The sequence below is a fragment of the Stenella coeruleoalba genome (assembly GCF_951394435.1).
Source record: "Stenella coeruleoalba genome assembly, chromosome: 10".
Classification (NCBI taxonomy): Eukaryota; Metazoa; Chordata; class Mammalia; order Artiodactyla; family Delphinidae; genus Stenella; species Stenella coeruleoalba.
Window position 1 is genome coordinate 56113549 of NC_137156.1, and position 27370 is coordinate 56140918.

The 27370-nt window shown below is 36.3% G+C and overlaps 1 protein-coding gene across 9 annotated transcripts in view; it reads left to right on the forward strand.

Annotated features, from left to right (window-relative positions):
* Nucleotides 1–27370, forward strand: part of LRRFIP2 (LRR binding FLII interacting protein 2) — a 120456-nt gene that overhangs the window by 65507 nt on the left and 27579 nt on the right. For 5 of the 9 annotated variants that reach the window (XM_079933275.1, XM_079933276.1, XM_079933277.1 and 2 more), the window contains 4 exons: nt 4249–4293; nt 5703–5819; nt 13559–13729; nt 26950–27042. In XM_079933275.1, coding sequence (XP_079789401.1) covers nt 4249–4293; nt 5703–5819; nt 13559–13729; nt 26950–27042 — 426 coding nt within the window. Of the gene's footprint in view, nt 1–4248; nt 4294–5702; nt 5820–8610; nt 8683–13558; nt 13730–26949; nt 27043–27370 lie in introns of all 9 variants that reach the window. The other 4 variants (XM_079933281.1, XM_079933273.1, XM_079933274.1 and 1 more) reach the window with 1 other exon arrangement.

Consider the following 27370-nt stretch of genomic DNA (forward strand, 5'->3'; position numbering starts at 1 on the left):
TTTCTTTGTTTTTTAATGGTTATCTAAGTACCTATATAATATCCTTAATTTTACCTCTTGGCAAAGCCTAAAATATATGTTGGACCCCTCTCTAGAGCAAAAAAAATTTGGAATAAAATACATCTTTGTTTCTAAACAACTCTTTCAAATGATGATATTAAAATGTGTTCACGGGGCTTCCCTGGTGGCACAGTGGTTAAGAGTCTGCCTGCCAGTGCAGGGGACACGGGTTTGAGCCCTGGTCCGGGAAGATCCCACATGCCACGGAGCAACTAAGCCCGTGCGCCACAACTACTGAGCCTGCGCTCTAGAGCCCGCGAGCCACAGCTACTGAAGCCCGCGCACCTAGAGCCCATGCTGTGCATCAAGAGAAGCCACCGCAATGAGAAGCCCGCGCACCGCAACAAAGAGTAGCCCCCACCCACCACAGCTAGGGAAAGCCCGTGCGTAGCAACGAAGACCCAACACAGCCAAAAAAAAAAAAAAAAAAAAAAATGTGTTCACAACTAGAATTCTGTTTCCACTCAAAAAGGTTCAAATTGTATTTTACCATTCTAGTAGGATAAAATTATCTGTCAAAGTAGCCATTTGCTGAAATGAAGGTCAAAGGGCCTCTTAATCAGAGAATAAGAAATATCTTTCTTTTAAGAAGAAACCAAGGGTTTCAAAGATTTGACAAGATATGTATTCTAAGAAATATTTCTCATGTACTAATTTCAACAAATAAGGAGTGTAGATTTAAAGAGAAACAATCTATACTCTGATGTCAAGAGCAAAGCATTTTCAGATTTCCCAGACATAAATAAGGCAAAGGCATTTATCACTGAAATATGGAAAAGATAATATTTAAGACTTTGTTTACGAGTTGATAATTTGAAATTCTTAAAAGAAGCAATAAAGTTTGCCATCATGTGCTCTTCTTTGTGCATTAATACGAATATGAAATATTATTGATACAAGCCTATCAGCTAACTTTCCATTTCTAGCTATCAAGGGGACCCTTTTCTTGATTGGAAAATTACCAATTTAATTATGTAGGAGTGTAATGGCATAATATTTACTTGAAAGTTTTTGAGAATAGTAGGCTGTAGTCAGTATTCATGAGCAAGTCCTGAGGGCTTTACTAAGGAAAAAAGCCTTGCTTTCTGTTTTGTTGTTGTTGTTTTATATTTTAGTCTACCATTTTGTTTAGCCACTTTTTTTTAAAGCAATTTGATGACTTATTTTCCGTATTTTTCTCTATCTCAGTTTACTTTGCTTGTTTTACAAAAGTGTGACTATATAGTACATATAGCCTTTGTTTTCTGGTTTTTCATATTATTGCATATTTATTTTTTCCATGTTATTCATATATAACAATTTTTTAAAATCAGCTGTAGTCACCATGTTTTACATTAGATCCTCAGACCTTATTGATCTTCTAGCTGAAAGTTTGTACCCTTTTACCAACATTTCCCTCTTTTATACCTTAGTATATTAAACATGATTATACCTTATTCCACTTAAGAGCCTTTTGAGGATCTGGCAGACTCTTTTGGTCATCATTTTGAACACTAGCTTGTCGTTGCAATGCAGCTATGTAGACCTCCCAGGGCTTTTAGAATACCAGGTTTCCACTAGCTTTTCGTCTAAACGGAAGGCTGCGTATAATGCAGCACAAGCCTGCAAAGTGAGCACTGAAGAGTCTCTGGCCAAGTCCCTGCAGCGGGGCGGCTCTAGGCATTTTTGCTACCTCCACAGTCCCTGAAGTTTGGCACACGATCAGCTTGGGCAGGTGCTGCAGTTGGGATCTGTCAGGAGATAGCGAAAGCAACAGAATCAGTCCTGCAGTGGACTGGGTCAGCGATGCAGCCTCTGAAATGTAAGATTATTCTCAGGTGACTGTCTATTAAAAACTGGGTGGGTTTGGGGGTCATTTGTGTGAGAGTGGGATAAGAGACAGGGTTTCAAATGGACCTGGAAGAATGTTTCTGAATGCTGCTTGTTTTTCTCTTTAACTCATTAGTAGAAGAGAGTTGGAAGATACTCTAAGGAAAATAAGTCAGTTTATTTAGATATGATATTTCTTTCACTCTGAGGAATAACACATTAAATATTAGGCAATATATCTTACTAGTATAGATGTGAGGAAGATAATTCCTTTCTATGGCAATAACTGCCAATATTAAAAACTATTGTCATCGCCTGTTTTAAAACATTTCATATGTGGTTTAAAGAAGTCAAAATGAACTAAAATCAGTTCCTTTTTTTTAAGAGGATTACAGTAAGAAGTAGCAAAAAGAATTTGAAGTCTGAGATAGTATTTATATTCTGATTTGGTACTTATAATAAAAGGTGTTTACTGAGACAGAAAATGAACACAAATAAATGTGGGTAATAAAAAAACAGAAAAAACTGTCAAATATGAGGAAGTTAGAGTGAAGTGATCTGAACTGAGCCAGAAATAATGACATTTTGTGTTTTAATAATTAACTAAGGAAGGTTTTCAAATCTCTTCTCTAGATTGGGCTGGGAGGGTTGGTCTAGGAGTTGGAGTCTGGGTATATTTTCATTTAGTTAAATTTTTCTGTGACTTTTTTCCCCCAGTGGTAATTTGGACAGTATATACAGGTAAATAATACGAAAAATTCACAAAACTGAGGTCTGGATTCAGCTCTGACATTTAGCAGTTATGCATGCTTCAGCAAGATCTTTCACCTCTGAATTTCTCTTTCCTCAGCTATAAAATCAGGGTTTTAGACTAAACCTTTAAGGTACTTCCCTTCTTGAAACGCCAACTAAAACAACCGTAAGGCCTATCTGCAGAAGATAGGATAACTCAATTATGGTATGTCCAGATAATAGGGTACTATGCAGCTCTTAAAATAAATGAGGTAAGTCTATAAGTACATATGGGATATAATTCATTTATTCGTTCATCCAAGAAATTTTGAGTCCTGTATGCCAGGTGCTATTCTTTTTTTTTTTTAATTTATTTATTTTTGGCTGTGTTGGGTCTTTATTGCTGCGCGCAGGCTTTCTTTATTTGCGGTGAGCGGGGACTACTCTTCGTTGCAGTGCACGTGCTTCTCATTGCGGTGGCTTCTCTTGTTGCGGAACACAGGCTCTAGGCACACAGCTTTCAGTAGTTTTGGCTCGAAGGCTCTAGAGCGCAGGCTCAGTAGTTGTGGCACACCGGCTTAGTTGCTCCGTGGCATGTGGGATCTTCCCGGACCAGAGCTCGAACCTCTGTCCCCTGCATTGGCAGGCAGATTCTTAACCACTGTACCACCAGGGAAGCCCCAGGTGCTATTCTTGGTGTTAGGAATACAGAAAAGAACATACAGACATAGAGCTTACATTAAGAGAGAGAGATCAGACAATTAATAAATAAGTTTATTTATTAATAAATAAGTTAATAAATATCGTGGGGTCAGGGAGTGACAAATGCCATGAAGAAAAATAAAGTACTTTCTCTGATCTCTGAAACATGGTAAGAGGAAAAAGAAGATATGGAATGTATTTGGGACACTACTGTTAGAATTTTTTTTGTTGTTTTTTTTGTTTTTTGTTTTTTAATGTGTTAGAATTTTTTAAAGACTGGGTGTAGGTTGCCCTTGAAGATCTGGGTATGGTGTACCTCTAGAGAGAGGCTTACTTTGCATACCCTTTGTGCTGTTTTTTTCTCTTTTTTTGGATACGTGAGCGTGTGTTACTTAAAAAGCAAAAACAAAAACCGGGCAACCAATTTCCTTAGTGCTGTGGGGAAATTTTTTTGATGATATATTTTACATGCTCTAGCCCAATCTGAACGTTTTTGTCTAAGTATGCTAGTCTTAATCTGTGTGTCCTGTGTTAGTAATGCTAAGATAAGAAAGTTTTTTGGCTTTTGGTTTTATCAGAATTTTCTTTTTGATGTATACACTTTTTTGTGTGTGTGCGTTAACTTTTACAATGATAAAATTTAAGTTTAACATATAGTTTTCTTTAATATGTTTCAAATACCATGAAAAGAAAATCTGTGTAAAAGTTCTAAATTTTTTCATAAGGACAGCTTGCTTACTCCATGTCTTCCTTAGATAAGAATTAAAGTTCTTAACATCTTGTTTTATGTGTCCCAACTTTTATTTCAGTTTTAGTATGTTTGCTTTTAGGTTCCAAATATCGATTGAACTTGGAGAACTCAAATGAGGTCACTTCTTTTTTTTCCCCATAAAAAAATCAAAATGCTAAGCATCTTTTCTGATTTTTATGTCTGTTCTTTTCTAGTTGGATGAAAAATCTGACAAACAATATGCTGAAAATTACACAAGGGTGAGTATCTAAATTTCTAAGGAAATTAAGTTCTCAAGGTCAATAACTTACTGTCTACTACTATTTTATTCTTGATTTTACAACAGTTTAACTGATGGAGCTACTCTTCCTCTCTTCATCTACTTCCTGTCCTTGACCCCCGGATTCCTCTGTGGTTGAATCATGTGAAGCACTGGGAAGAGAAAAGACACTGCATTTTATTTCCTTGAATGTCACCTCTTAAACTTTTGGCTGCTCTTTTGATTTTCATTCCTCTAGAATTTAATCCTTAGAAGAAGCCATTAAACACTGAAAATGAAGAAGTGTCTTTAGGAATGGTGGTGACAAACTCTGAGGGTTTTGTTTTTTTCCTATTATAGATAAATTATTCTTCGAAGTACAATAAAATAACTCCTTTCTAGGAGTTGCTTTGTGTTTAAAAAATCTCTAATTTTCTTCCAGAAATATTTTTAGAAAGTCATCTTAGGGAAATTATCAGGATTAATTTTGTGCTATGCCCCCAAAAGGTGTACCAGTTCTATCCAGCAGAAATACAGTGCAAGCCACAAATGTAAACCACATATGTAAGTTTAAATTTTCTAGCAGCCACGCTAAAATAGTAAAAAGAAACAGATAAAATTAATACAAATAATATATTTTATTTAACCCAAATGTCCAAAATATTTAAACATAATCAATATGAAAACTTATTAATGAAATATTTTACATTCTTTTTTCTACACTAAGCCCTCAAAATCTGGTGTGTATTTTACACCTAAAAAAAAAATTCTCAGTTTGGACTAACCACATTCCAAGTGCTCAATCACTGCATGTGGCTAGTTGGCTGCTGTATTGAATAGCACAAATCCCTGCCATTTATTACTCCAGTAGCATGATGTCGCATTTAAACTCATTGTGGGAAGAGCAGTCTAAATTCATAGTGATACATGGTATTGTTGCTGTCAGCTGCAAATAGTATCTCCAACTTTATCAGCAAAGTATTAGGAAAAGAAAAGATTCTAAAGAAGCAGCTTCAGGAACTAAACAGGAGGACTGCTAACTAGCATACCAAGTATAACATTCTAAAACTGTTTAAAATCAAGCAGATGTACTCACCCCAGTGCTGTTTACAATACAGCAAAGATAAACTTAGAAAACAGACAACTCTCACACGAACCATTTCCTTCTTAGTTATTATGAATTCTAGATTCCAGGAAAGCGAGCGAACACAGTTGTGCTTAGTATGCCTGGGCCCGTCTCTGGGTACCCTCTCCCCAGAGCCAATCTAAATTGCCTGTGGATTGCATTCGGTAACTTCTTGTCACACTGTGTTAGATCTCTCCCCACCACCCTGGCCCACTTTTAGTTTCCACAGCAAATATATTTTTAAAGAAACAAGACTTAAAAGTGCCATATTTCTTTTTCTCTAGCCTTCATCTCGAAATTCTGCCTCAGCAACAACCCCTCTAAGTGGAAACTCATCCAGACGAGGAAGCGGGGACACGAGCAGCTTAATAGATCCAGACACCTCATTAAGTGAATTGCGGGTAAACCGCGATTTTTGGTTTGCTTTTTATAAACAATTTTTTGGCTTCTTTGTAGTCTAGTGGAACTATTTAACATTTAATGTGTCTTGGTAGGAAGAAAAAAGTATGGTATGAGTTCTTTAAAAAAAATTGTTAGTGCAGTTCAAGAATGTGACTAGGGTCTGAAGGGAAGGAGATTAGTTAATTCTTCCATTCTCTTTCCTGAACATTTGATGATATTGGAATGACTTCTGCTAATTTACAAATGCCAAAAAATCTTTCTAATGTATATAAAAGTAATTCTCTCAAATAATTGGCCATATTTTAAATGGAAAATATGTGGATGTACAAGGAACCAGATTTGGGGAATTATTAGTCTTTTGAGCCGTTATGGTGTTATTGGCTGCCTGAATACAGTTATCTCTCAGTGTTTCATGATAAGACAAGTATAATAATATTTGGGATGACAGAAATACCTGAGTAATGTAAGCTCATTTAAACCATTAGTTGAGTCTCCATTCTTATTAATAACACTTTCAAAATGTATTTGAATGTCTATTTGCTGGACATGCTCTTTTTGAGGAACGAGGGAAGGGCAGTAATAAAAATTGCATTTATTCATTCGTTCAACGTTGTTGAGCACTTGGCCCCACAGAGTCAGGCAGTAAAGCACACTTTGGACTTAAAGAGTTCGCTGTTTCATAGGGAAGACAAATGGATATAAACCAGTAAAACCAGGTGGTGTGATGCCATGGCAGTAGTAAGAATAGGGCTGTTAAGGGAATTCAGAGAAGCATCATCTAAATTAGACTAGAAGAAGAGATTTTAAAAAAGGTTTTTCAGTGGAGAGAGGGGGTGAAGGAAGAATAAAAATTAACCAGGCAAAGAAGCTGAAGGGTGAAGGCTTTCTCAGATAGTTAAATTCAGAGACCCACAAGATTATGTGTATAGCAAAGTTGCCAGAGGGTAGGATGAGAAGTGAGGATTCGTAGTGCGTGAGAGAGAAGGCTGGAGAAGTAGTGATGGGCCATATCACAAAGCACCTTGTGTGGCAGGAATTCAGGTTTACCCTGACAACTAGGGGATATTAAATAGCGGAGCAGTACTATCTGATTTGCATTCCTAAAGATTGACCACAGACTGGAAGAAGCATTGGAGGCAAGGAGAAGAGTTACCCTGTGGTTGAACAATGGGGATGAGATGAGCAAGTCGAAACTGTGATGGGAGAAAATGTAGGCAACTTGCTCTGAAGAGAGTATTGGAGAATGGAAGTTGTTTGGTCAGTACAGAGAGAGAGGAAGTTAAGAGGTTTTTGTGTTCTTTTAAAGGCAGCATTAGTTGTTGTTTTCATTGGTTGGATTGAGCCAGTAGAGAGAGACTATGAAGGTTAAGGAAGGAGAAGGGGTAGCTGACTGAGAAAGTGCCTGAGTGGGTGAGAGGAGTGTCCAGGGATCAGATGGATGGAAGGTGGCCGCCCCTTCCCACTGACACAGTAGAGGAGGAGGGAGGGACCGGTGGGGACTGAGTAAGATTGTGGGCAGGGTAGGAGCAGGAGTCTGGCTTGTGAAATGGGCAGCTCGTAAAAGTGGGCTGGAGGTTAGGAGAGGGTGAGGATTGGAACAGCGGCAGCGGCACTGCAGAAGGAGGCCCAGGTCAGCCTGGTTCTGACTTTGAAGGGGTCAGTGTTATTGAACTCTTCCTAAGTACCAGGCATAAGCACAAGGGTGCAACGTTGAATAAGCTTAACTCTTGCCTTTAGGTGCTATTTTCTAGTGGGACAAAAGGATGGGGCATTCCAGCCTCAGACTGAGCTTGTGCTCGCTGTTTACTTGTATTTCTTCTTTGAGAGAACAACCTCCTTGAAGGAAATGAGATTTTTGTATCCTAGCATTTGGCTCCTAATAGGCACTTGATAAATGTCTGTCGAATGAACGAATGAATAAAAGACAAAACTACCAAGGAGGGAATGAAGGGGGCAGGGGAAATATAATATAGAAACTCTGTGTAATGGGCCTTTGATAATTGATCCTGCCTGTAATTGTACAGTTATGTTCAGGGCCCTGTATCAATTATTTCCCCCCTAAATCAACCATCCAGAATAGACCTCATGTAGCAAGGTCAGGTACAAGGGAAACAATATTTTCCATTTAAAATTTGGCCTGCTTCACTTTTCTTATAAGGAGTATGGTAACATTTGGAGCAAAGGCTTTTCTCATCATTTAAATGATGTCCTCAGGATAGACTCTCTCATTTGACACTGTGTTTAAAATATTTGTTTAATACCCCTCCCTTTACCTGTCTTTCCCCCAAATTAATTGTGGTCAGTAACCAAGTCATTGAAAGACAACTTTGTTCATCTCTAGTTTTACATTTTTTAAAACTTCTGCATGGCTCAGTAGAATCTTCAGCTTATAATTAATTTACTACATATTTTAGTAGCTATCGGTGGAGTGTTATGCTAAAAATTATTTGAATGATTGATACAGTTTTTTAAATTGTATTTTAAAAAATGTTATAACTTATATAGCTTTTGTACACAGCGCCAGCCCCATTTGCTAATGTTTTTTCCACAGGAGTTAATGTCAAGGAAGTATTTGATATGTTAGAATGATTTCATTACTCCAGGCCTTCCCCAGCCCCACCATCACTTGCCTGTTTGCCCCTTTTAGCAGTTTGCAGTGGCAGTTACGTTTGTATACCTCAGTTTCTCTGCTTTTAGTCTGGAATATGCAAAAGTAATTCACATTTTCATCTGAATCCTTTGAGACTTTGTGTGTGGTTTTATGCAATGGTTCATTCCTATGTCCTGCAGGATATCTATGACCTTAAGGACCAGATACAGGATGTAGAAGGGAGATACATGCAGGGGCTTAAGGAACTAAAGGTATCAGGGCCCGTTTTGCAGCCCAAGCATGTTCTCTGTACGCAGAAGTGTTGGTAATGGTGGTTTCACAAATTCTATTAACCCCACTGCACATAGCTTTACTAACAGTGTTTGTCTTTCAAGCATGTGCTTAACCTGCAATGCATAGGAAAGGCGAACTTCCAATCTCTGCTTATGTTTAAATGTGTACTGTAGTTTTTGGAATATTCAGGAAAAGATATTATGCCTTACAGTTTTTAAACCTTATAAAATACTTATGTATCCCTTGTGTCTTAGCCTTACAAAATTGAGTTGGGCAAAACCCTAAAAAGTGTTCTAAGAATATTTTTTATTGAGAATTAGACCTTAAAATTCTTCCAAGCTAAATGAAAGAGCATTGCCTGTTTCTGCCACCAAATTCAGTCAGTATTAGGAGTAGAAGGAAGAAACATCTAAGAGAAAGAGCATTACTATAAATATTCCTTCTGGAGGAAGGACCCTGAAGCATGAGGACTGTGTTTTCTTTTTGTTTTGATTGTTTTTCACATAGATCAAAAAGGGTTACACAGATTCGGTGCCTTGAAGCATTTGGAGGTAAATTTAAATGGGCCTTATTTCTTCCAGTCAAGGATGGCTACCAGTTTCCAGTAGAAGTGTCCATGTGAGGCAGACATTTTACTTGTAAATGGCACTTGATTTTCATGCTCTTCCCTATGTTTTCTTATGAAGTTCAAACCTAGTATTATGAATTACTCTTAAGTTTCTCTGAATACATGTAGGTCCCTATTTGAAATAGAAATACACACCAGGCCTCTAAAAATGCGTAAGCAGGGCCTTCAGAAAGGTGACTCAGGATATGCTCAAAGAACAGAGTGTAGACCTGATGGTCAAGGCTTTGCTCAGCCACCAAGCATGATTGGACTTAGCCCAGCTACCAGCCAGAAACTTCATGCAGGGGATTATGGTCCAGAAAGGGTGGGAAGGCCTATGGAGAGCGCCCCCAGGAAGCCTGGACACTGCTGACAGCAGTGTGTGGTTGTCGGTAAACATCAGGAAGATCCCAGAGTTAGTGAGCTGATGTGCTCAGTTAGTCTTACTGCTCTCATCTTCAGGATTTAATCCCCCTTTTAAGGTTTTAGAGATATGACTTGGAAATAACTTAGATCAATGGAACAAATCCAGTACATTCAATAAATACATTCATTTTAAAGTCTCGTACGTAACATAATGTATCAGGAAAGCAAGTGATTCAAAGGCATTCTTACTCGTTTTTTATTTTATCTTAAACATTTTCCCCTTACCTTTTAGATCTACCATTTATTTCATTTTTTTGAAAGATACAAAAAACAGATTAACCTTATTTGAGACTCTGAACAGATAAGTCCCCTTTCCTTAATTCATGGTTAGTGTGTAATTGAACTTGACTTCAAATTATGTTTATCCTTGAAATGACTCTTTTAAATGGAAAAAAATCTTTTAAAAAATTACCTGGTTGGTGGTCAAAGCATGATGGTGTGATATATCTATATTCTATTGAAAAAGGATGCTCAGTCACTGCTTATGACATTATTCTTAAGTATGTCTGCCTTTGAGGTGTCTTTTCCCCCCTCTACCCTCCCTCCACAGTCACCTGGGTCTTGTTATCACAGATTGCTGGACTCTACTCCCAGATTTTCTCATTCAGTAGGTCTAGGACGGAGTGGTTGAAAATTTGCGTTTTTAACCAGGTCCCAGATAATGCTGTTGCTTCTAGTCCAGCACCTACACTGAACATCGCGGCCTTCGACACGTTTAAGTAAAACTCATTCCTTATGGGTATCACTGTGTGAGCTAGATTAAAATCATTAAAACTACCTTGAGGGAATTCACTGGCGGTCCAGTGGTAGGACTCCGATCTTTCACTGCTGAGGGTTCAGTCCCTGGTTGGGGAGCTAAGACCCTGCAAGCCGTGTGGCCAAAACAACAACAACAAACTACCTTGACACTTAAGTTTAAAATAGTCTTCTGTGGTCTTTTGTTTAAAGGAAAAAGTACACTCCATACATTTTATGTCAGTTTTATTATGTTATATATTGTGTCCTTGCAGCTACTGCTTGAACTGTCTTAGATTCTGGTGTTCATGCAGTCATGCCCCATTTTGTATGGGACTGAGTTGTGAGGAGGACTTTTTTTTTTGCTATTAGTCTCTGAGATGGATGAGAATCATTCTAAATTCTGCATTGTGTTAAGATACCTACTATATTTGAACCATTATACAGTTAACTGGGCTTATATTCTTTATTTTGGGTACATTTGTTCTCAATCATAATATAAATCTTACCTGTTAATACAGTCCTGGGTTGTGAAGAATTATTAAGTGTATGCATATGTGTTTGTGTATATCTTTATTGAGATTTAAATCACATGCCATAAAATTTACCCATTTAAAGTGTACAATTCAGTGGGGTTTTTTTGCATAGTCACAGAATTGTGCAACCATCACCAATTTTAGAACATTTTCACTACCCCAAGAAGAAACCCCATACTAATCAGCAGATGTTCCCCACTCCTGCACTCCCACTCCTGCACCTAGCCCTGGGTAACCGCTAGTCTATGTTGTCTTTCGTGATTGGCTTTTTTTTTTTTTTTTTTTTTTGCTGTACGCAGGCCTCTCACTGTTGTGGCCTCTCCCGTTGCAGAGCAGCACAGGCCATGGGCCCAGCCGCTCCGCGGCATGTGGGATCTTCCCAGACCGGGGCACAAACCCATGTCCCCTGTATCGGCAGGTGGACTCTCAACCACTGTGCCACCAGGGAAGCCCGTGATTGGCTTTTTACTTAACATAATGTTTTCAAGATTCATCCGTGTTATAAAACACATCAGAGTGTGTGTGTATATACATGTATACACACATATGTATACATATGTGTGTATACATATATGTACATATATACACATACACACACGTGTGTGTGTGTGTGTGTATAAAATGGCTGAGTAGTATTCCACTATATGGATTTACTGCATTTTGTTTATCCATTTGTGAGTTGATAGGCATTTGGATTGTTTCCAGTTTGGGGCTATTATGAATAATGCTGCTGTAAACATTTGTGTACAGCTTTTTGTATAGACATATCTTTTCATTTCTCTTGGGTAGATTACCTAGCAATAGAATTGTTGGGTCATATGGTAACTCTATGTTTAACATTTTGAAGTACTGCCAACCTGTTTTCCAAAGTAGCTGCAGTATTTTACCTTCTTCCCAGCAATGTATGAGGAGTCTAGTTTTTTCATATCCTCACCAACACTTATCTTGTTTCTCATTTTTTGATTATAGATAATAACCATCCTAGTAGATCTGAAGTAGTATCTCATTATGGTTTTGATATGCATTTCCCTAATCACTAATTATATTAAGAAAGTTTCTGTATTCTTATTGTCCATTTGCACACCATCTTTGGAGGAATATCTGGTCATATCCTTACCCATTTTAAAATCGAATGATGTGTCTTTTAATTATTGATTTCCAAGTGTTCTTTATATATTCTGGATACAAGTTCCTTATCAGATATAAGATTTACAAATATTTTCTCCCATTTTGTGGGTCGTCTTTTTACTTTCTTGGTGGTATTGTTTGTAGCATAAAAGATTTTGATAAAGTCTACTTTTTCTTTCATTGATAGTTTGGTATCGTATCTGAGAAACCATTGCCCACTCCAAAGTAATGAAGATTTACTCTGTGTTTTCTGGGAAGCGTTTTATAGTTTTAGCTTTTAATTTAGGTCTCTGATCCATTTTGAGTTAATTTTTGTGTTTGGTGTGAAGTAGGAGTCCAACTTTATTCGCTTGCATGTGGATCTCAGTTGTCCCAACACCATTTATTGAAAAAACTACTCTTTCCCCACTGAGTTGTCTGGGCACCCTTGTCAAATATCAGTTGATCATAAATGTAGGATTCTGGACTCTCAGTTCTATATCACTGATCTTTTGTTAAACATTTGCATTAATATTTTAAAATTTTATATCCAGGGATTTCCCTGGCTGTCCAGTGGTTAAGACTCTGCACTTCCACTGCAGGGGTGTGGGTTCAATTCCTGGTTGGGGAACTGAGATCCTGCATGCCGCATGGCCAAAAATTTTTTTTAAATAAAATAAAAATTTACTTCCAGAAGTGATGACTTTTTCTATGTGAAATGTTTTTCTTTTTACTTTTAAAAATACTGCTAGGTAGTAGTAATCTACCAAAATAGATGTAGTTGTTAAGAAACAGGCTGTAAGCTATTTTAGGCAGAAAACTTTGAAGTATATAAAAATTTAGGCATTGAGTGGTAGCTCTTTTTGCTTAAATAATAGTTTTTATATTGCTTACTTATTTAAAAATGGCTAATATTTGAAGTTGCTAGACAAAATGTTTATACATTTACATTAATGTTATGCAGACCAAGAAAGTACTGAAAACACAGGTCCAGGAAGTGGTGCAATTCAAATAAGTATGAAATTTACTTGAGTAAAGAGAGGCTGTCTTCTGTTGTATCTGTATTCTGTTGCAAATAGCTGTTGTTAAAAACTACAGGAGTAACATTTCTGAAACCATTAATGATTCTGTATTTTATGATTTTTACACTATGACTCTTATATGTTGTCTGCACACCTTTTCATCGTTCAGAGGCTGCACTGCTGCTTGAATTTATTTTGGATAGCAGAGAGCCCATAAAGTGCTTATAATGATGCGTCCTTGGCTTCTTGTCATCCTCATGTTTTATGTGCATGTTACTAAACAAAGGGTTCCCCAAACTGCTTTTATTTTGCAAAAATGCATCTTCATGTGTTTGTGCCAGTGCTATAGTTTCCTGTTATATGGCATATAGGCAATGAACATATTTTAGATATTAGGCTGATGACTTTGACTTTCATTTAGGAGTCTTTGTCTGAAGTGGAAGAAAAATACAAGAAAGCCATGGTTTCCAATGCACAGTTAGACAATGAGAAGAACAATTTGATATACCAAGTAGATACCCTCAAGGATGTTATTGAAGAGCAGGAGGAACAGATGGCAGAATTTTATAGAGAAAATGAAGAAAAATCAAAGGTAATTGCTCATCTTACATCATGCCTTTCTCTGGGGTCAGAAAATTAAAACCTGCCATTTAAGAAGTACTGGGTTTGATGGGAGAGCACAGCATCCCCGGGAATGATATTTCCATCACAACTGATTGGTGCAAGGAAATTGACAGAACGTAAGATTGCAGGTCCTGAAATGTTTTCCTTTCTTAATTTTTATAAGATTTAACTTATTTTCATAAGGGGAAGCTTATGACCTCCTTTAGTTTCTGAAAATAGAATACAGCTCAAATTTTATCTTTATTTTCTATCTCTTAATTGGGACAATTACAGTGAATTACTTCTTCCTGCTATAACTGGCTGGAACTGCCCAAAGCTCCAGAGGCTTTCAGTGAGGTGGTTCATTTTATTCTCTTTTCTTTTCTTTTCTTCTCTTTTCTTCTCTTCTCTTTTCGTTTCTTCTCTCATTTTTCAAGAGAACCTGTTTCCTAAATGGTTGGAGAGACGTCTTTAACCAGTTATTTAAAAACTGCAGTGTGGAGATGTGGGTCAAAAATCAACAGATGTTTTCTTTAGAGGTTTGTAAGCTATATTGTTAAAATGTGCAGATGGAAAATAAAAGCCACTGCCCAAGGCCTGGATTTGCCTTTTGACAACTGCAGAAAACAAGTTGGCTTCTCTTAAAAGCTTACTGGATTTTTAAAAGCGTTTTAGTCAGTCCAAGCAGAGGACAAGTGGATATTACTGTCAAGAAATGCGTTGCCAGTACATTGCAAAAGTTTTAAAAATAATAATAATAATTTAGGAAATAAGCTTTGGTGAATTGTTAGAAACAACAACAATCTGTATCTGTACATAATAAAGGGAGAAAAGCTGTTAATATAACTTCTAAGGGACCAGCATTATTACTGTAGACACTGTAGGAATTTCTTCCCTTGAGGACCAAAAATGCTCATTCCAGCCTGTTTTGGTCACTTTTAAAGTATTAGGAAGTATTTGTAGTGGGTTTGGGGAAAGGAGGGATGAAGAGATAGAGTGCAGGAGATTTTTAGGGCAGCAGTACTATTCTGTATCATAGTGTAATGGTAGATACATTATACATTTATCAAAACTCATAGAATGTACAGCACTGAGAGTGAACCCTAATGTAAACGGTGGGCTTTAGGTGACAATGATGTGTCAATGTAGGTTCATTGATTGTAACAAATGTACCACTCTGGTTTGGGATGTTAATAGTGGGGGAAGGCTGTTCCTGAGGGGCGGGGAGAGGAGTGGGAGTATATGGAAACACAACTTTCTGCTCCATTTTGCTGTAAATCTAAAACTCCTCGGAAAAAAATAGTGTCTATTAACAAAAATGTTAAAGTAAGAAAACTTGTGTCTAGATAAAGTGACAAAGAGGCCTCTGGGTATTTTCATATTGATGACAGTGGCTCATTGAAGATTTGGTGACAATAGATGTTTCCTCTTTGATTCTTCCTGTATCTCATAGGCCAATTGTGGAGTGTCTGAGCTGTCATACTTTTCTTAGTCCTTGGACTCCTTTTCTGCCTTCCCACACATTTTTCTTAGCTATTTCTGGCTCTTTGCTTCTAACAGATTAGAAGAAAATCTCATGCTAAGTATTTAATGATCAGTCCTAAAACGAGTTCTTATCTTTCCATCTCCTCAAATGTCCTTGAGCATTTTAAAAATAAAAAAAAGTCCTTATGATAAGCTATTTTAACCAACTTCATTTTTCCCTCCTATAATTTTCTAAGATGCAGAGATGTCTTAGTATACAGAGAGTTGTGGCTTTTCAGTTTGTTTTTGTTTTTAAATCATGTGCTTTGTGATTTTGAAAAATCTGTATGCTTTTTTTAATACCCTGGGGATCTGCTTCAGGTACTGTGATGCAGAAGACTTTGTGGTTGTGTCTCTCTCTGCTGTACCTTCACCCTGAGCTCTCTTCTCCTAAACAGATATTGCCTCGTGCAGTAGATGTTCCTGTTCAGAGTCATACAAAGAGGTCAGGCACTCTGGTATGTTTCATTATAGCAGCAGATTGTGAGGGTAGAGAATGATATTCATACCATTTTTCAAAATGTCTTTAGTGTTTCCTGCTGGAATTATGGTAACTGCATCTTAAATATTGTCTCTATACCTACTTCAGGGACAGAATGCCTGATTAGGAATGTCTCAGGTGTATTATTCTTTTCTTAATAGCTATTCATTATAGTAGGGAATTTTTTTCCTTTTTTTTTTTAAGCTTATCTGAGATTTAATAAAATCTTTTATGGCAGATTTTAAACATACAAAAAAAGAAAAAAAGAAGAGTATAACAAACTCTCCTGAACCCATTACCTACCCCTAACAAACCATCAGTGTATGGCCAATTTTGCCCTGTCTACTTCCCCCACTCACATTATTTGAAGCAAGTCCTAAATACCCCATATTTTAATATGAATTTAATATGAATTTAAATGATATGGACTTTCTTTTTTTTAAATATAACAAGACCATTTCACATCTTAAAAATTAATAATAATTCTTTCATATTACATATCCTGTCATTGTTAAAATTTCAGTTGTCTCAATGTCATAAATGATTGTTCTTTTTCGCACTTAAAAAAACAATCAGGATCTAGATAAGTTCCACACATTGGAATTAGTTGTCATGTCTTATAAGTCTGTTTTTATTTATAGGTTTCCTATCATCTCTTTTTTTCCCTTGCAATTTATGTGTTGAAGAAACTGGATTGCTTTTCTTTTAACAGTTTCTGACAGTCTTGGGGATTTTGCTGTTTCATTACTGTCGTTCTTTACCATGCTCCTTTTTCCTCTGTATTTCCTGTAAATAGTTAGTTAGGTTTAGAGGTTTAATCAAATACAGGTTTAGTCTACTTCATAGAGAAGTAGACTAAACCCTTCAGGAGGCCCAGATGTATGGCTCCTCTCTCTGTGATGCTGTAGCTGGATACTTATATCCATTAGTTGATTAGGGGTTGCAAAATGAGATATTCTAATTTTATCATTACTGTTTTCTTTCATTTTCTTTTATTGTTTTAAAACAGCTTTATTGAGATATAATTCACATACCATACACTTCATCCATCTTAACTGTACAGTTCAGTGGCTTTTTGGTATCTTCACAGACAAATTCAACCATCACCACAATTTTAGAATATTTCATCACGTCAGAAAGCAATCCTGTACCCATCAGCTGTCTCTCACTCCCCTCAGCCCTGAGTAACCACTATTCTACTTTCTGTCTCTATAGGTTTCCCTTTTCTAGACTTTCATATTAATGGAATCATATAATTTGTAGTCTTTTATAATTGGCTTCTTTCACTTTGGTTAATATTTTCAAGTTCACCTGTGTGATGCATGCATCAGTACTTCATTCCTATTTATGACCTAATAATAGTCCATTGTATAGGTATACCACATTTTGTTTATCCATTCATGTGTTGATGGACATCTGGTGTTTTTTCACTTTTTGTCTATGATGAATAATGCTGCTGTAAACATTTGTGTACAAGTTGTTGTGTGGACATAAGTCTTTCTTTCTTTTAAATATACACCTAGGAGTGGAATTGCTGGGTCATATGACAACTCTATGTTTAACCATTTGAGGAATAACCAGACCCTTTTCCAAAGCAGCTGCACCATTCCCTCCAGCAAGTGTGTGCAAGTGTAAGCAGGTTCTGATTTCTCCACATCCTCACCAACACTTGTTTTTATCTGAGTTTTTTCCTAGCCATTCTAGCAGGTGCGGTTTTGCTTTGCATCTCCCTGATGACTAATGATTTCAAGTATGTTTTGATATGCTTACTGATTCTTTGTACATCTTCTTTGGAGAAATGTCTGTTCAGATCCTTTGCGCATTTTTAAATTGTATTATCTTTGTGTTACTGCATTGTTAGAGTTTGTATATTCTAGATACAAGTTCCTTATCAGATACATGGTTGGCAAATATTTTCTGCCGTTCCATGGGTTGTCTTTTCACTTTCCTATGCTTTATTTATTAGTGTAAGCCCATCTTTAAAGAGAAATTTCCCCTCATCTCTTATTACTCAATGAGACAGTTTACATAGGAAAGGCAGGATTAAAACTTGATTCTTTTCCTTTGTTTACAAGTTTTCAAAATAAGGAATTGGTTGTTTGGCATCTTCTCATAGTGCCCAATTATTTTTTAAAAAATCATGATGAAGGCAAGAATTCAAGCATTTGATGATTTCAATCCATTGTAGCTTTTATTCTTATTGATTTTCAGGTTGTCCCACCTTTAACTAATGTGAACATCTTCAGGTTGATTCCCAAGTAATTTTGATCTGAGTCTAATTGGTTGTGATAGCTTCTTTGCTGTCTAGCAGAAGAAAGTGTTCTGGACTCGTCTGGTACATTTCCTGCTCCAGACCTGAAATCAGCTGTTAGTACAAGGACCCCTGGTTCTCTTTTAGTGGAGCAGTGTGGGTGCTAAGGGTGTACTTGCCACCAAGATGGTAACTGTTTATAGACCTTTTTAGTGGTTATATCAGGGAAATATGTATATGGGGTATTTTTTTTTGTTTTTAAAGTCAAAATATGTTATGCTTATACTTCTAGTTTATATTCAGGATGTAGGGCTTTTACTTGACCTCCTTTCTCTTATATATGTGTATCTCCTTCTTCCCACACTACCACTCCCAGGTCTCAGAGTCACTAGGGACGCTAGTAATTATGTTATAGTCTATTTTCATTGCTTTATCCCACAATACCTAGAATAGCAATACCAACATTACCACCAACAGTATAATTACTGAAAATAGTTAAAAGTTTTTTTGTTTTTTTTCTTTTTGGTTGTTATTTTGCTTCTAGGTTATGTATAGTACAACCATTGTTTTTAAAAGTTACTTTAAGTAGTTTCTCTGTGCTTATACTACTAACTGGACGTATATAGCTAGGTTCGCTACGTTTTATTTTCAATACTTAGGAATCGCTTTTTAAATTTTTATTACGAAATTACTTTTAATTCTGGTAAAAGCATATAACAAAATCTACCACCTTAACCATTTTAAAGTGCACATTTCAGTAAAGTTTATTCACATCGTTGTCTAAGAGATCTCCAGAACTTTTCATCTTGCAAAACTGAAACTCTGTCCCCATTACACACCTCCCCATTCCTCCTCCTCCAGCTCCTCACAACCACCATTCTACTCTCTGGCTCTGTGAGTTTGACTCTTATAGGTACCTAATATAAGCAGAATCATATAATATTTGTCTTTTTGTTACTGGTTTATGTAACTTACCATAATGTCCTCAGCGTTCATTCATGTTGTAGCATGTGTCAGAATTTCCTTCCTGAATACTATTCCACTGTATTTATGTACCACATTTTGTTTATCCATTCATCTGTTGATGGAAACTTGGGTTGCTTCCACAATGAATTGCTTTTAAATTTACTTTTGTTTTACAATTTTGTGAATTATTTACACAGATCTGAATCAAATCAATAAAGAAAATATATTCAAAGAAGTCAGTCTTTTGTCTCTTTCTCTTCATCCCGATTTCTTCCTTCCTTAAGGAAATTTTTTAACATATTTATTGGAATATAATTGCTTTACAATGGTGTGGTAGTTTCTGCTTTATAACAAAGTGAATCAGCTATACGTATACATATATCCCCATATCCCCTCTCTCTTGCATCTCCCTCCCACCCTCCCTATCCCACCCCTCTAGGTGGTCACAAAGCACCGAGCTGATCTCCCTGTGCTATGTGGCTGCTTCCCACTAGCTATCTGTTTTACATTTGGTAGTGTATATATGTCCATGCCACTCTCTCACTTCGTCCCAGCTTACCCTTCCCCCTCCCCGTGTCCTCAAGTCCATGCTCTATGTCTGCATCTTTATTCCTGTCCTGCCCTTAGGTTCTTCAGAACTGATTTTTTTTTTTTTTTTAGATTCCATATATATGTGTTAGCATACAGTATTTGTTTTTCTCTTTCTGACTGACTTCACTCTGTATGAAAGTCTCTAGGTCTATGCACCTCACTACAAATAACTCAATTTCATTTCTTTTTGTGGCTGAGTAATATTCCATTGTATATATGTGCCACATCTTTATGCATTCCTCTGTTGATGGACACTTAGGTTGCTTCCATGTCCTGGCTATTGTAAATAGAGCTGCAATGAACACTGTGGTACATGACTCTTTTTGAATTATGGTTTTCTTAGGGTATATGCCCAGTAGTGGGATTGCTGGGTCGTATAGTAGTTCTATTTCTAGTTTTTTAACTGGTCTCCATAGTGGCTGTATCAATTTACATTCCCACCAACAGTACAAGAGGGTTCCCTTTTTTCCACACCCTCTCCAGCATTTATTGTTTGTAGATTTTTTGATGATGGCCATTCTGACTGATGTGAGGTGATACCTCATTGTAGTTGGTTTTTTTTTTTTTTTGGAATTTTATTTTATTTATTTTTTATACGGCAGGTTCTTACTAGTCATCACTTTTATACACATCAGTGTATACATGTCAATCCAATCTCCCAATTCATCACACCACCACCCCTACCCACCCCCCGCCCCCGCTTTCCCTGCTTGGTGTCCATACGTTCCTTCTCTACATCTGTGTCAATTTCTGCCCTGCAAACTGGTTCATCTGTACCATTTTTCTAGGTTCCATATATATGTGTTAATATACTATATTTGTTTTTCTCTTTCTGACTTACTTCACTCTGTATGACAGTCTCTAGATCCATCCACGTCTCTACAGATGACCCAATTTCGTTCCTTTTTGTGGCTGAGTGATATTCCATTGTATATATGTACCACGTCATTTTCCATTCGTCTGTCAATGGGCATTTACGTTGCTTCCATGACCTGGCTATTGTAAATAGTGCTGCAGTGAACATTGGGGTGCATGTGTCTTTTTGAATTATGGTTTTCTCTGGGTATATGCCCAGTAGTGGGATTGCTGGATCATATGGTAATTCTATTTTTAGTTTTTTAAGGAACGTCCATACTGTTCTCCATAGTGGCTGTATCAGTTTACATTCCCACCAACAGTGCAAGAGGGTTCCCTTTTCTCCACACTCTCTCGAGCATTTGTTGTTTGTAGATTTTCTGATGATGCCCATTCTAACTGGTGTGAGGTGATACCTCATTGTTGTTTTGATTTACATTTCTCTAATAATTAGTGATGTTCAGCAGCTTTTCATGTGCCTCTTGGCCATCTGTATGTCTTTGGAGAAATGTCTATTTAGGTCTCCTGCCCAATTTTGGATTGGGTTGTTTGTTTTTTTAATATTGAGCCGCATGAGCTGTTTATGTATTTTGGAGATTAATCCTTTGTCCGTTGATTCGTTTGCAAATATTTTCTACCATTCTGAGAGTTGTCTTTTTGTCTTGTTTATGGTTTCCTTTGCTGTGCAAAAGCTTTGAAATTTCATTAGGTCCCATTTGTTTATTTTTGTTTTTATTTCCATTACTCTAGGAGGTGGGTCAAAAAAGATCTTGCTGTGATTTATGTCAAAGAGTGTTCTTCCTATGTTTTCCTCTAAGAGTTTTATAGTGTCTGGTCTTATATTTAGGTCTCTAATCCATTTGGAGTTTATTTTTGTGTATGGTTTTAGGGAGTGTTCTAATTTCATTCTTTTACATGTATCTGTCCAGTTTTCCCAGCACCACTAATTGAAGACACTGTCTTTTCTCCATTGTATATCCTTGACTCCTTTGTCATAGATTAGTTAACCATAGGTGCATGGGTTTATCTCTGGGCTTTCTCTCCTGTTCCATTGATCTGTATTTCTGTTTTTGTGCCAGTACCTTATTGTCTTGATTACTGTAGCTTCGTAGTATAGTCTGAAGTCAGGGGGTCTGATTCCTCCAGCTCCGTTTTTTTCCCTCAAGACTACTTTGGCTATTCGGGGTCTTTTGTGTCTCCATACAAATTTTAAGATTTTTTTGTTCTAGTTCCGTAAAAAACTGCCATTGGTAATTCGATAGGGATTGCATTGAATCTCTAGATTGCTTTGGGTAGTATAGTCATTTTCACAATATTGATTCTTCAGTCCCAGAACATGGTATGTCTCTCCATCTGTTGGTATCATCTTTAATTTCTTTCATCAGTGTCTTATAGTTTTCTGCATACAGGTCTTTTGTCTCCCTACGTAGGTTTATTCCTAGGTATTTTATTCTTTTTGTTGCAATGGTAAATGGGAGTGTTTCCTTAATTTCTCTTTCAGGTTTTTCGTCATTAGTATATAGGAATGCAAGAGATTTCTGTGCATTAATTTTGTATCCTGCAACTTTACCCAATTCATTGATTAGCTCTAATAGTTTTCTGGTGGCATTTTTAGGATTCTCTATGTATAGTATCATGTCATCTGTAAACAGTGACAGTTTACTTCTTTTTTTCCAATTTGTATTCCTTTTATTTCTTTATCTTCTCTGATTGCCATGGCTAGGACTCCAAAACTATGTTGAATAATAGTGGTGAGAGTAGACATCCTTGTTTTGTTCCTGATCTTAGAGGAAATGCTTTCAGTTTTTCACCATTGAGAATGATGTTTGCTGTGGGTTTGTCATATATGGCCTTTATTATGTTGAGGTAGGTTCCCTCTTTGCCCACTTTCTGGAGAGTTTTTATCATAAATGGGTGTTGAATTTTGTCAAAAGCTTTTTCTGCATCTATTGAGATGGTCATATGGTTTTTATTCTTCAGTTTGTTAATATGGTGTATCACATTGATTGATTTGCGTATATTGAAGAATCCTTGCATCCTGGAATAAATCCCACTTGATCATGGTGTATGATCCTTTTAATGTGTTGTTGGATTCTGTTTGCTAGTATTTTGTTGAGAATTTTTGCATCTATATTCATCAGTGATATTGGTCTGTAATTTTCTTCTTTAGTAGTATCTTTATTTGGTTTTGGTATCAGGGTGATGGTGGCCTCATAGAATGAGTTTGGGAGTGTTCCTTCCTCTGCAATTTTTTGGAAGAGTTTGAGAAGGATGGGTGTTAGCTCTTCTTAAATGTTTGATAGAATCCACCTGTGAAGCCATCTGGTCCTGGACTTTTGTTTGTTGGAAGATTTTTAATCACAGTTTCAATTTCATTTCTTGTGATTGGTCTGTTCATATTTTCTATTTCTTCCTGGTTCAGTCTTGGAAGGTTATACCTTTCTAAGAATTTGTCCGTTTCTTCCAGGTTGTCCATTTTATAGGCATTGAATTGCTTGTAGTAGTCTCTTAGGGTGCTTTGTATTTCTGCGGTGTCGTAACTTCTCCGTTTTCATTTCTAATTTTATGGATTTGAGTCCTCTCCCTCTTTTTCTTGATGAGTATGGTTAATGGTTTATCAATTTTGTTTATCTTCTCAAAGAACCAGCTTTTAGTTTTATTGATCTTTGCTATTGTTTTCTTTGTTTCTATTTCATTTATTTCTGCTCTGATCTTTATGATTTCTTTCCTTCCACTAACTTTGGGTTTTGTTTTTTCTTCTTTCTCTAATTGCTTTAGGTGTAAGGTTAGGTCATTTATTTGAGATGTTTCTTGTTTCTTGAGGTAGGCTTGTATAGCTATAAACTTCCCTCTTAGAACTGCTTTTGCTGCATCCCATAGGTTTTGGGTCATCGTGTTTTCATTGTCATTTGTTTCTAGGTATTTTTCGATTCCCTTTTTGATTTCTTCAGTGTCTCTTGGTTATTTAGTAGTGTATTGTTTAACCTCCATGTGTTTGTATTTTTTACATATTTTTTTTTGTAATTGATATCTAGTCTCATAACGTTGTGGTCAGAAAAGATACTTGATATGATTTCAATTTTCTTAAATTTACCAAGGCTTGATTTATGACCCAAGATACGATCTATCCTGGAGAATGTTCCATGAGCACTTGAGAAGAAAGCGTATTCTGTTGTTTTTGGATGGAATGTCTATAAATATCAAGTCCATCTTGTTTAATGTATCATTTAAAGCTTGTGTTTCCTTATTTATTTTCATTTTGGATGATCTGTCCAATGGTGTAAGTGGGGTGTTAACGTCCCCTACTATGATTGTGTTACTCTCGATTTCCCCTTTTATGGCTGTTAGCATTTGCCTTATGTATTGAGGTGTTCCTATGTTGGGTGCGTAAATATTTACAATTATTGTATTTTCTTCTTGGATTGATCCCTTGATCATTATGTAGTGTCCTTCTCTGTCTCTTGTAATAGTCTATTTTAAAGTCTATTTTGTCTGATACGAGAATTGCTACTCCAGCTTTCTTTTGATTTCCATTTGCATGGAATATCTTTTTCCATCCCCTCACTTTCAGTCTGTATGTGTCGCTGGGTCTGAAGTGGGTCTCTTGTAGACAGCATATATATGGGTCTTTTTTTTTTATCCATTCAGCCAGTCTATGTCTTTTGGTTGGAGCATTTAATCCATTTACATTTAAGGTAGTTATCGACATGTATGTTCCTATTACCATTTTCTTAATTGTTTTGGGTTTGTTTTTGTAGGTCTTTTACTCCTCTTGTGTTTCCTGCCTAGAGAAGTTCCTTTAGCTTTTGTCATAAGCTGGTTTGGTGGTGCTGAATTCTCTTAGCTTTTGCTTGTCTATAAAGGTTTTCATTTTCCATCAAATCTGAATGAGATTCTTGCTGGACAGAGTAATCTTGGTTGTAGCTTTTTCCCTTTCATCACTTTAAATATGTCCCGCCACTCCCTTCTGGCTTGCAGTTTCTGCTGAAAGATCAGCTGATAGCCTTATGGGGATTCCCTTGTATATTATTTGTTGCTTTTCCCTTACTGCTTTTAATATTTTTTCTTTGTATTTAATTTTTGATAGTTTGATTAATATGTGTCTTGGCATGTTTCTCCTTGGATTTATCCTGTATGGGACTCTCTGTGCTTCCTGGACTTGACTATTTCCTTTCCCATGTTAGGGAAGTTTTCAACTGTAATCTGTTCAAATATTTTCTCAGTCCCTTTCTTTTTCTCTTCTTCTTCTGGGACCCCTATAATTCAAATGTTGGTGCATTTAATGTTGTCCCAGAGGTCTCTGAGACTGTCTGAATTCTTTTCGTTCTTTTTCCTTTATTCACTCTGCAGTAGTTATTTCCACTGTTTTATCTTCCAGGTCACTTATTTGTTCTTCTGCCTCAGTTATTCTGTGATTGATTCCTTCTAGAGAATTTTTAATTTCACTTATTGTGTTGTTCATCATTGTTTGTTTGCTCTTTAGTTCTTCTAGGTCCTTGTGAAACGTTTCTTGTATTTTCTCCATTCTGTTTCCAAGATTTTGGATCATCTTTACTATCATTACTCTGAATACTTTTTCAGGTAGACTGCCTAAGGAAATTTTTTTAATTAAATGGTTTATCCTTCCATTTTTTTTGAATCTGAAGAAGACATTTTTTTGCCATTCAAAACTATGTATGTGTGTGTGTATATATATATATGTGTGTATACACACACACACACACACACACATATTTGTATCCCTCCATTCTTAGGATATTATATTGTTCTGCATCTGGGTTTCATCACCTGATGATTGTAGTATAGAGAGCTCTTCCTCGTTCTTTTCTTATAACTGTACACTTATTCCATTGTACTATAGTTTATTCCACCAGTTCCCTGTTAATGGACGTTGGAGTTGTTTGCAGTCTCTTGCTGTTAAAAATAGTCCTACAAAGACGAATGTACTGCATAGGTCTTTCTGTGTTTTTGCTGGTGTCTATGGGAGTCAGAAAAGTAAGTTTGCCGGGTCAAAAGGTGTGGTAATCCTGCTATATGTAACAAATTCTCCTTTGTAGGGATTATACAATTTTGCATTCCCACAAATGAGAGGGTCTGTTTCCTTCTCCACACTACTTTTCCCTGAGTATATTGTCAAGTTTTTGGACTCTTACTGGTGTTTCAGTGAGAAATACAGTTTTAATTTACATTTCCCTTAGTATGGGCATCTTTTCATATTCAAAGCAATTTGTTTCTCTGTGAACTGTCCATTTTTTTAGCCTACTGTTCTACATAATAGTGGGTTTTTTCCTCTTTATTTCTAATTTTAGAGGCTCTCTATATGGAAAGAAAGTAAATATAAATTGTAAAAATTTTTTATAGTCATTTGTCTTTTTGCCTTGCTTATCGTGTTTTTTGCCATTCAAAAGTTTTCATTTCTATGTAGTCTTATTTGTTACCCCTTTCCCCTTCTTGCTTGTGGATTTTTGAGTCATTTTTGGGTAATTTTTACCTGCTCCTTGGTTATAGCAGTTCACTCATCTTTTCTCTAGTAACTGTATGTTCTTACTTCCTTTCTTCTTTCTCTGTCTCTCTCTGTGCCTGTCTTTCTCTCTCTCTTTCCCTTCTGTGCATTTGTTCTGGTGTATGGTACAAAATTTGGTTCCAATTTTCTTTTTCCATGTGTATATCCAGTTATGCCAACATTTCATTTAAAAGTCTATCTTTTCTCATTGATTTTAGCTGCTCTTTTTGTTTTTTTTTGTTGTTTAATGTACTTGTATATGTAATTGGGTCTATTTATGGATTTTCTATTCTACTCCATTGGTCTGTATTCATGAGCCATTACAACATTGTTTTAATTGTATAAGCCTTATGTTTTAATATCTAGTAAGATTAGCTTTCTTCGTTTTCGTTTTGTGTTTTTCTAGCTTTTTTTTTTCTTGTTTTTCTTCCAAATAAACTTTATAATCAACTTGTCTTACTCTGATGAGAAAAAAACCTGATGGTATTTTTATTTGGACTGCATTAAATGTATAGATTAATTTAGGGCATAACATGTATTTTTGTGATGCTGAGTCTTTTCATCCAAGAAGATGCCTTTCCTTTTGTTCAGTCCTACTTCCCTGTCTTCCAGGAATGTTTTATATAATTTTCCTCATATTGATTTTGGGTATATCTTGTAATTTTACATGTATGTATTTACTTTATTTTTTGATATTGTGTTTATTATATCTTCTCTCTAGGTTTTATTTTGATCTGTGATGATTATTGAATTTTGTATGTTAATTTTATAACCTGTTACTTTACCAAGTCATTTCATTGTTCATAGTAATTTTGCCATTGATTAGTTTGGGTTGTCTAGATGTATAATCGTATGAGATGAAAATTGAGAATTTTCTGAGCCTTTCCAAAGAATACAGAATTTTTCTAAGTTAACAATACATGGGCAGTGCAGGTGTGTTTCTGGAGATAACACTTAGCTGCTTAATGGTATATTGTAGATGTTCCAGTCTGTCATGTGCCATGATCTGTGTTAACTGTATCATTTGTTTAATAACAGGAGTTAGAAAGGCAGAAACATATGTGTAGTGTGCTACAGCATAAGATGGATGAACTTAAAGAAGGCCTCCGACAAAGAGATGAGCTTATTGAGGTATGTACATGAACTGTGGAAATACTTAATTTTGGAAAAAAATGCACTGAATTGGATGAGGGCATGTGTGTTGGGAGGGAAGGGAGTTAAAATGCCACAAACTTGTCTCTTCACATTTGGCTGTACCCTAAAATCTTACAAACGTGAAACATGAAGGCAGGCTTAAAAAATTAATACTGTGAACCCTATAAATATTTCGCCTTTTAATAGCAGAAGCTTTTATAATTGTCTTTTATTCCTAAGCACATTGTTTCCTAAAGATATCTTAGGAAATGGGCAAAAGTACCATGATTCTTTGGAATGTAGTGAATGCTATATTTGGGGACAT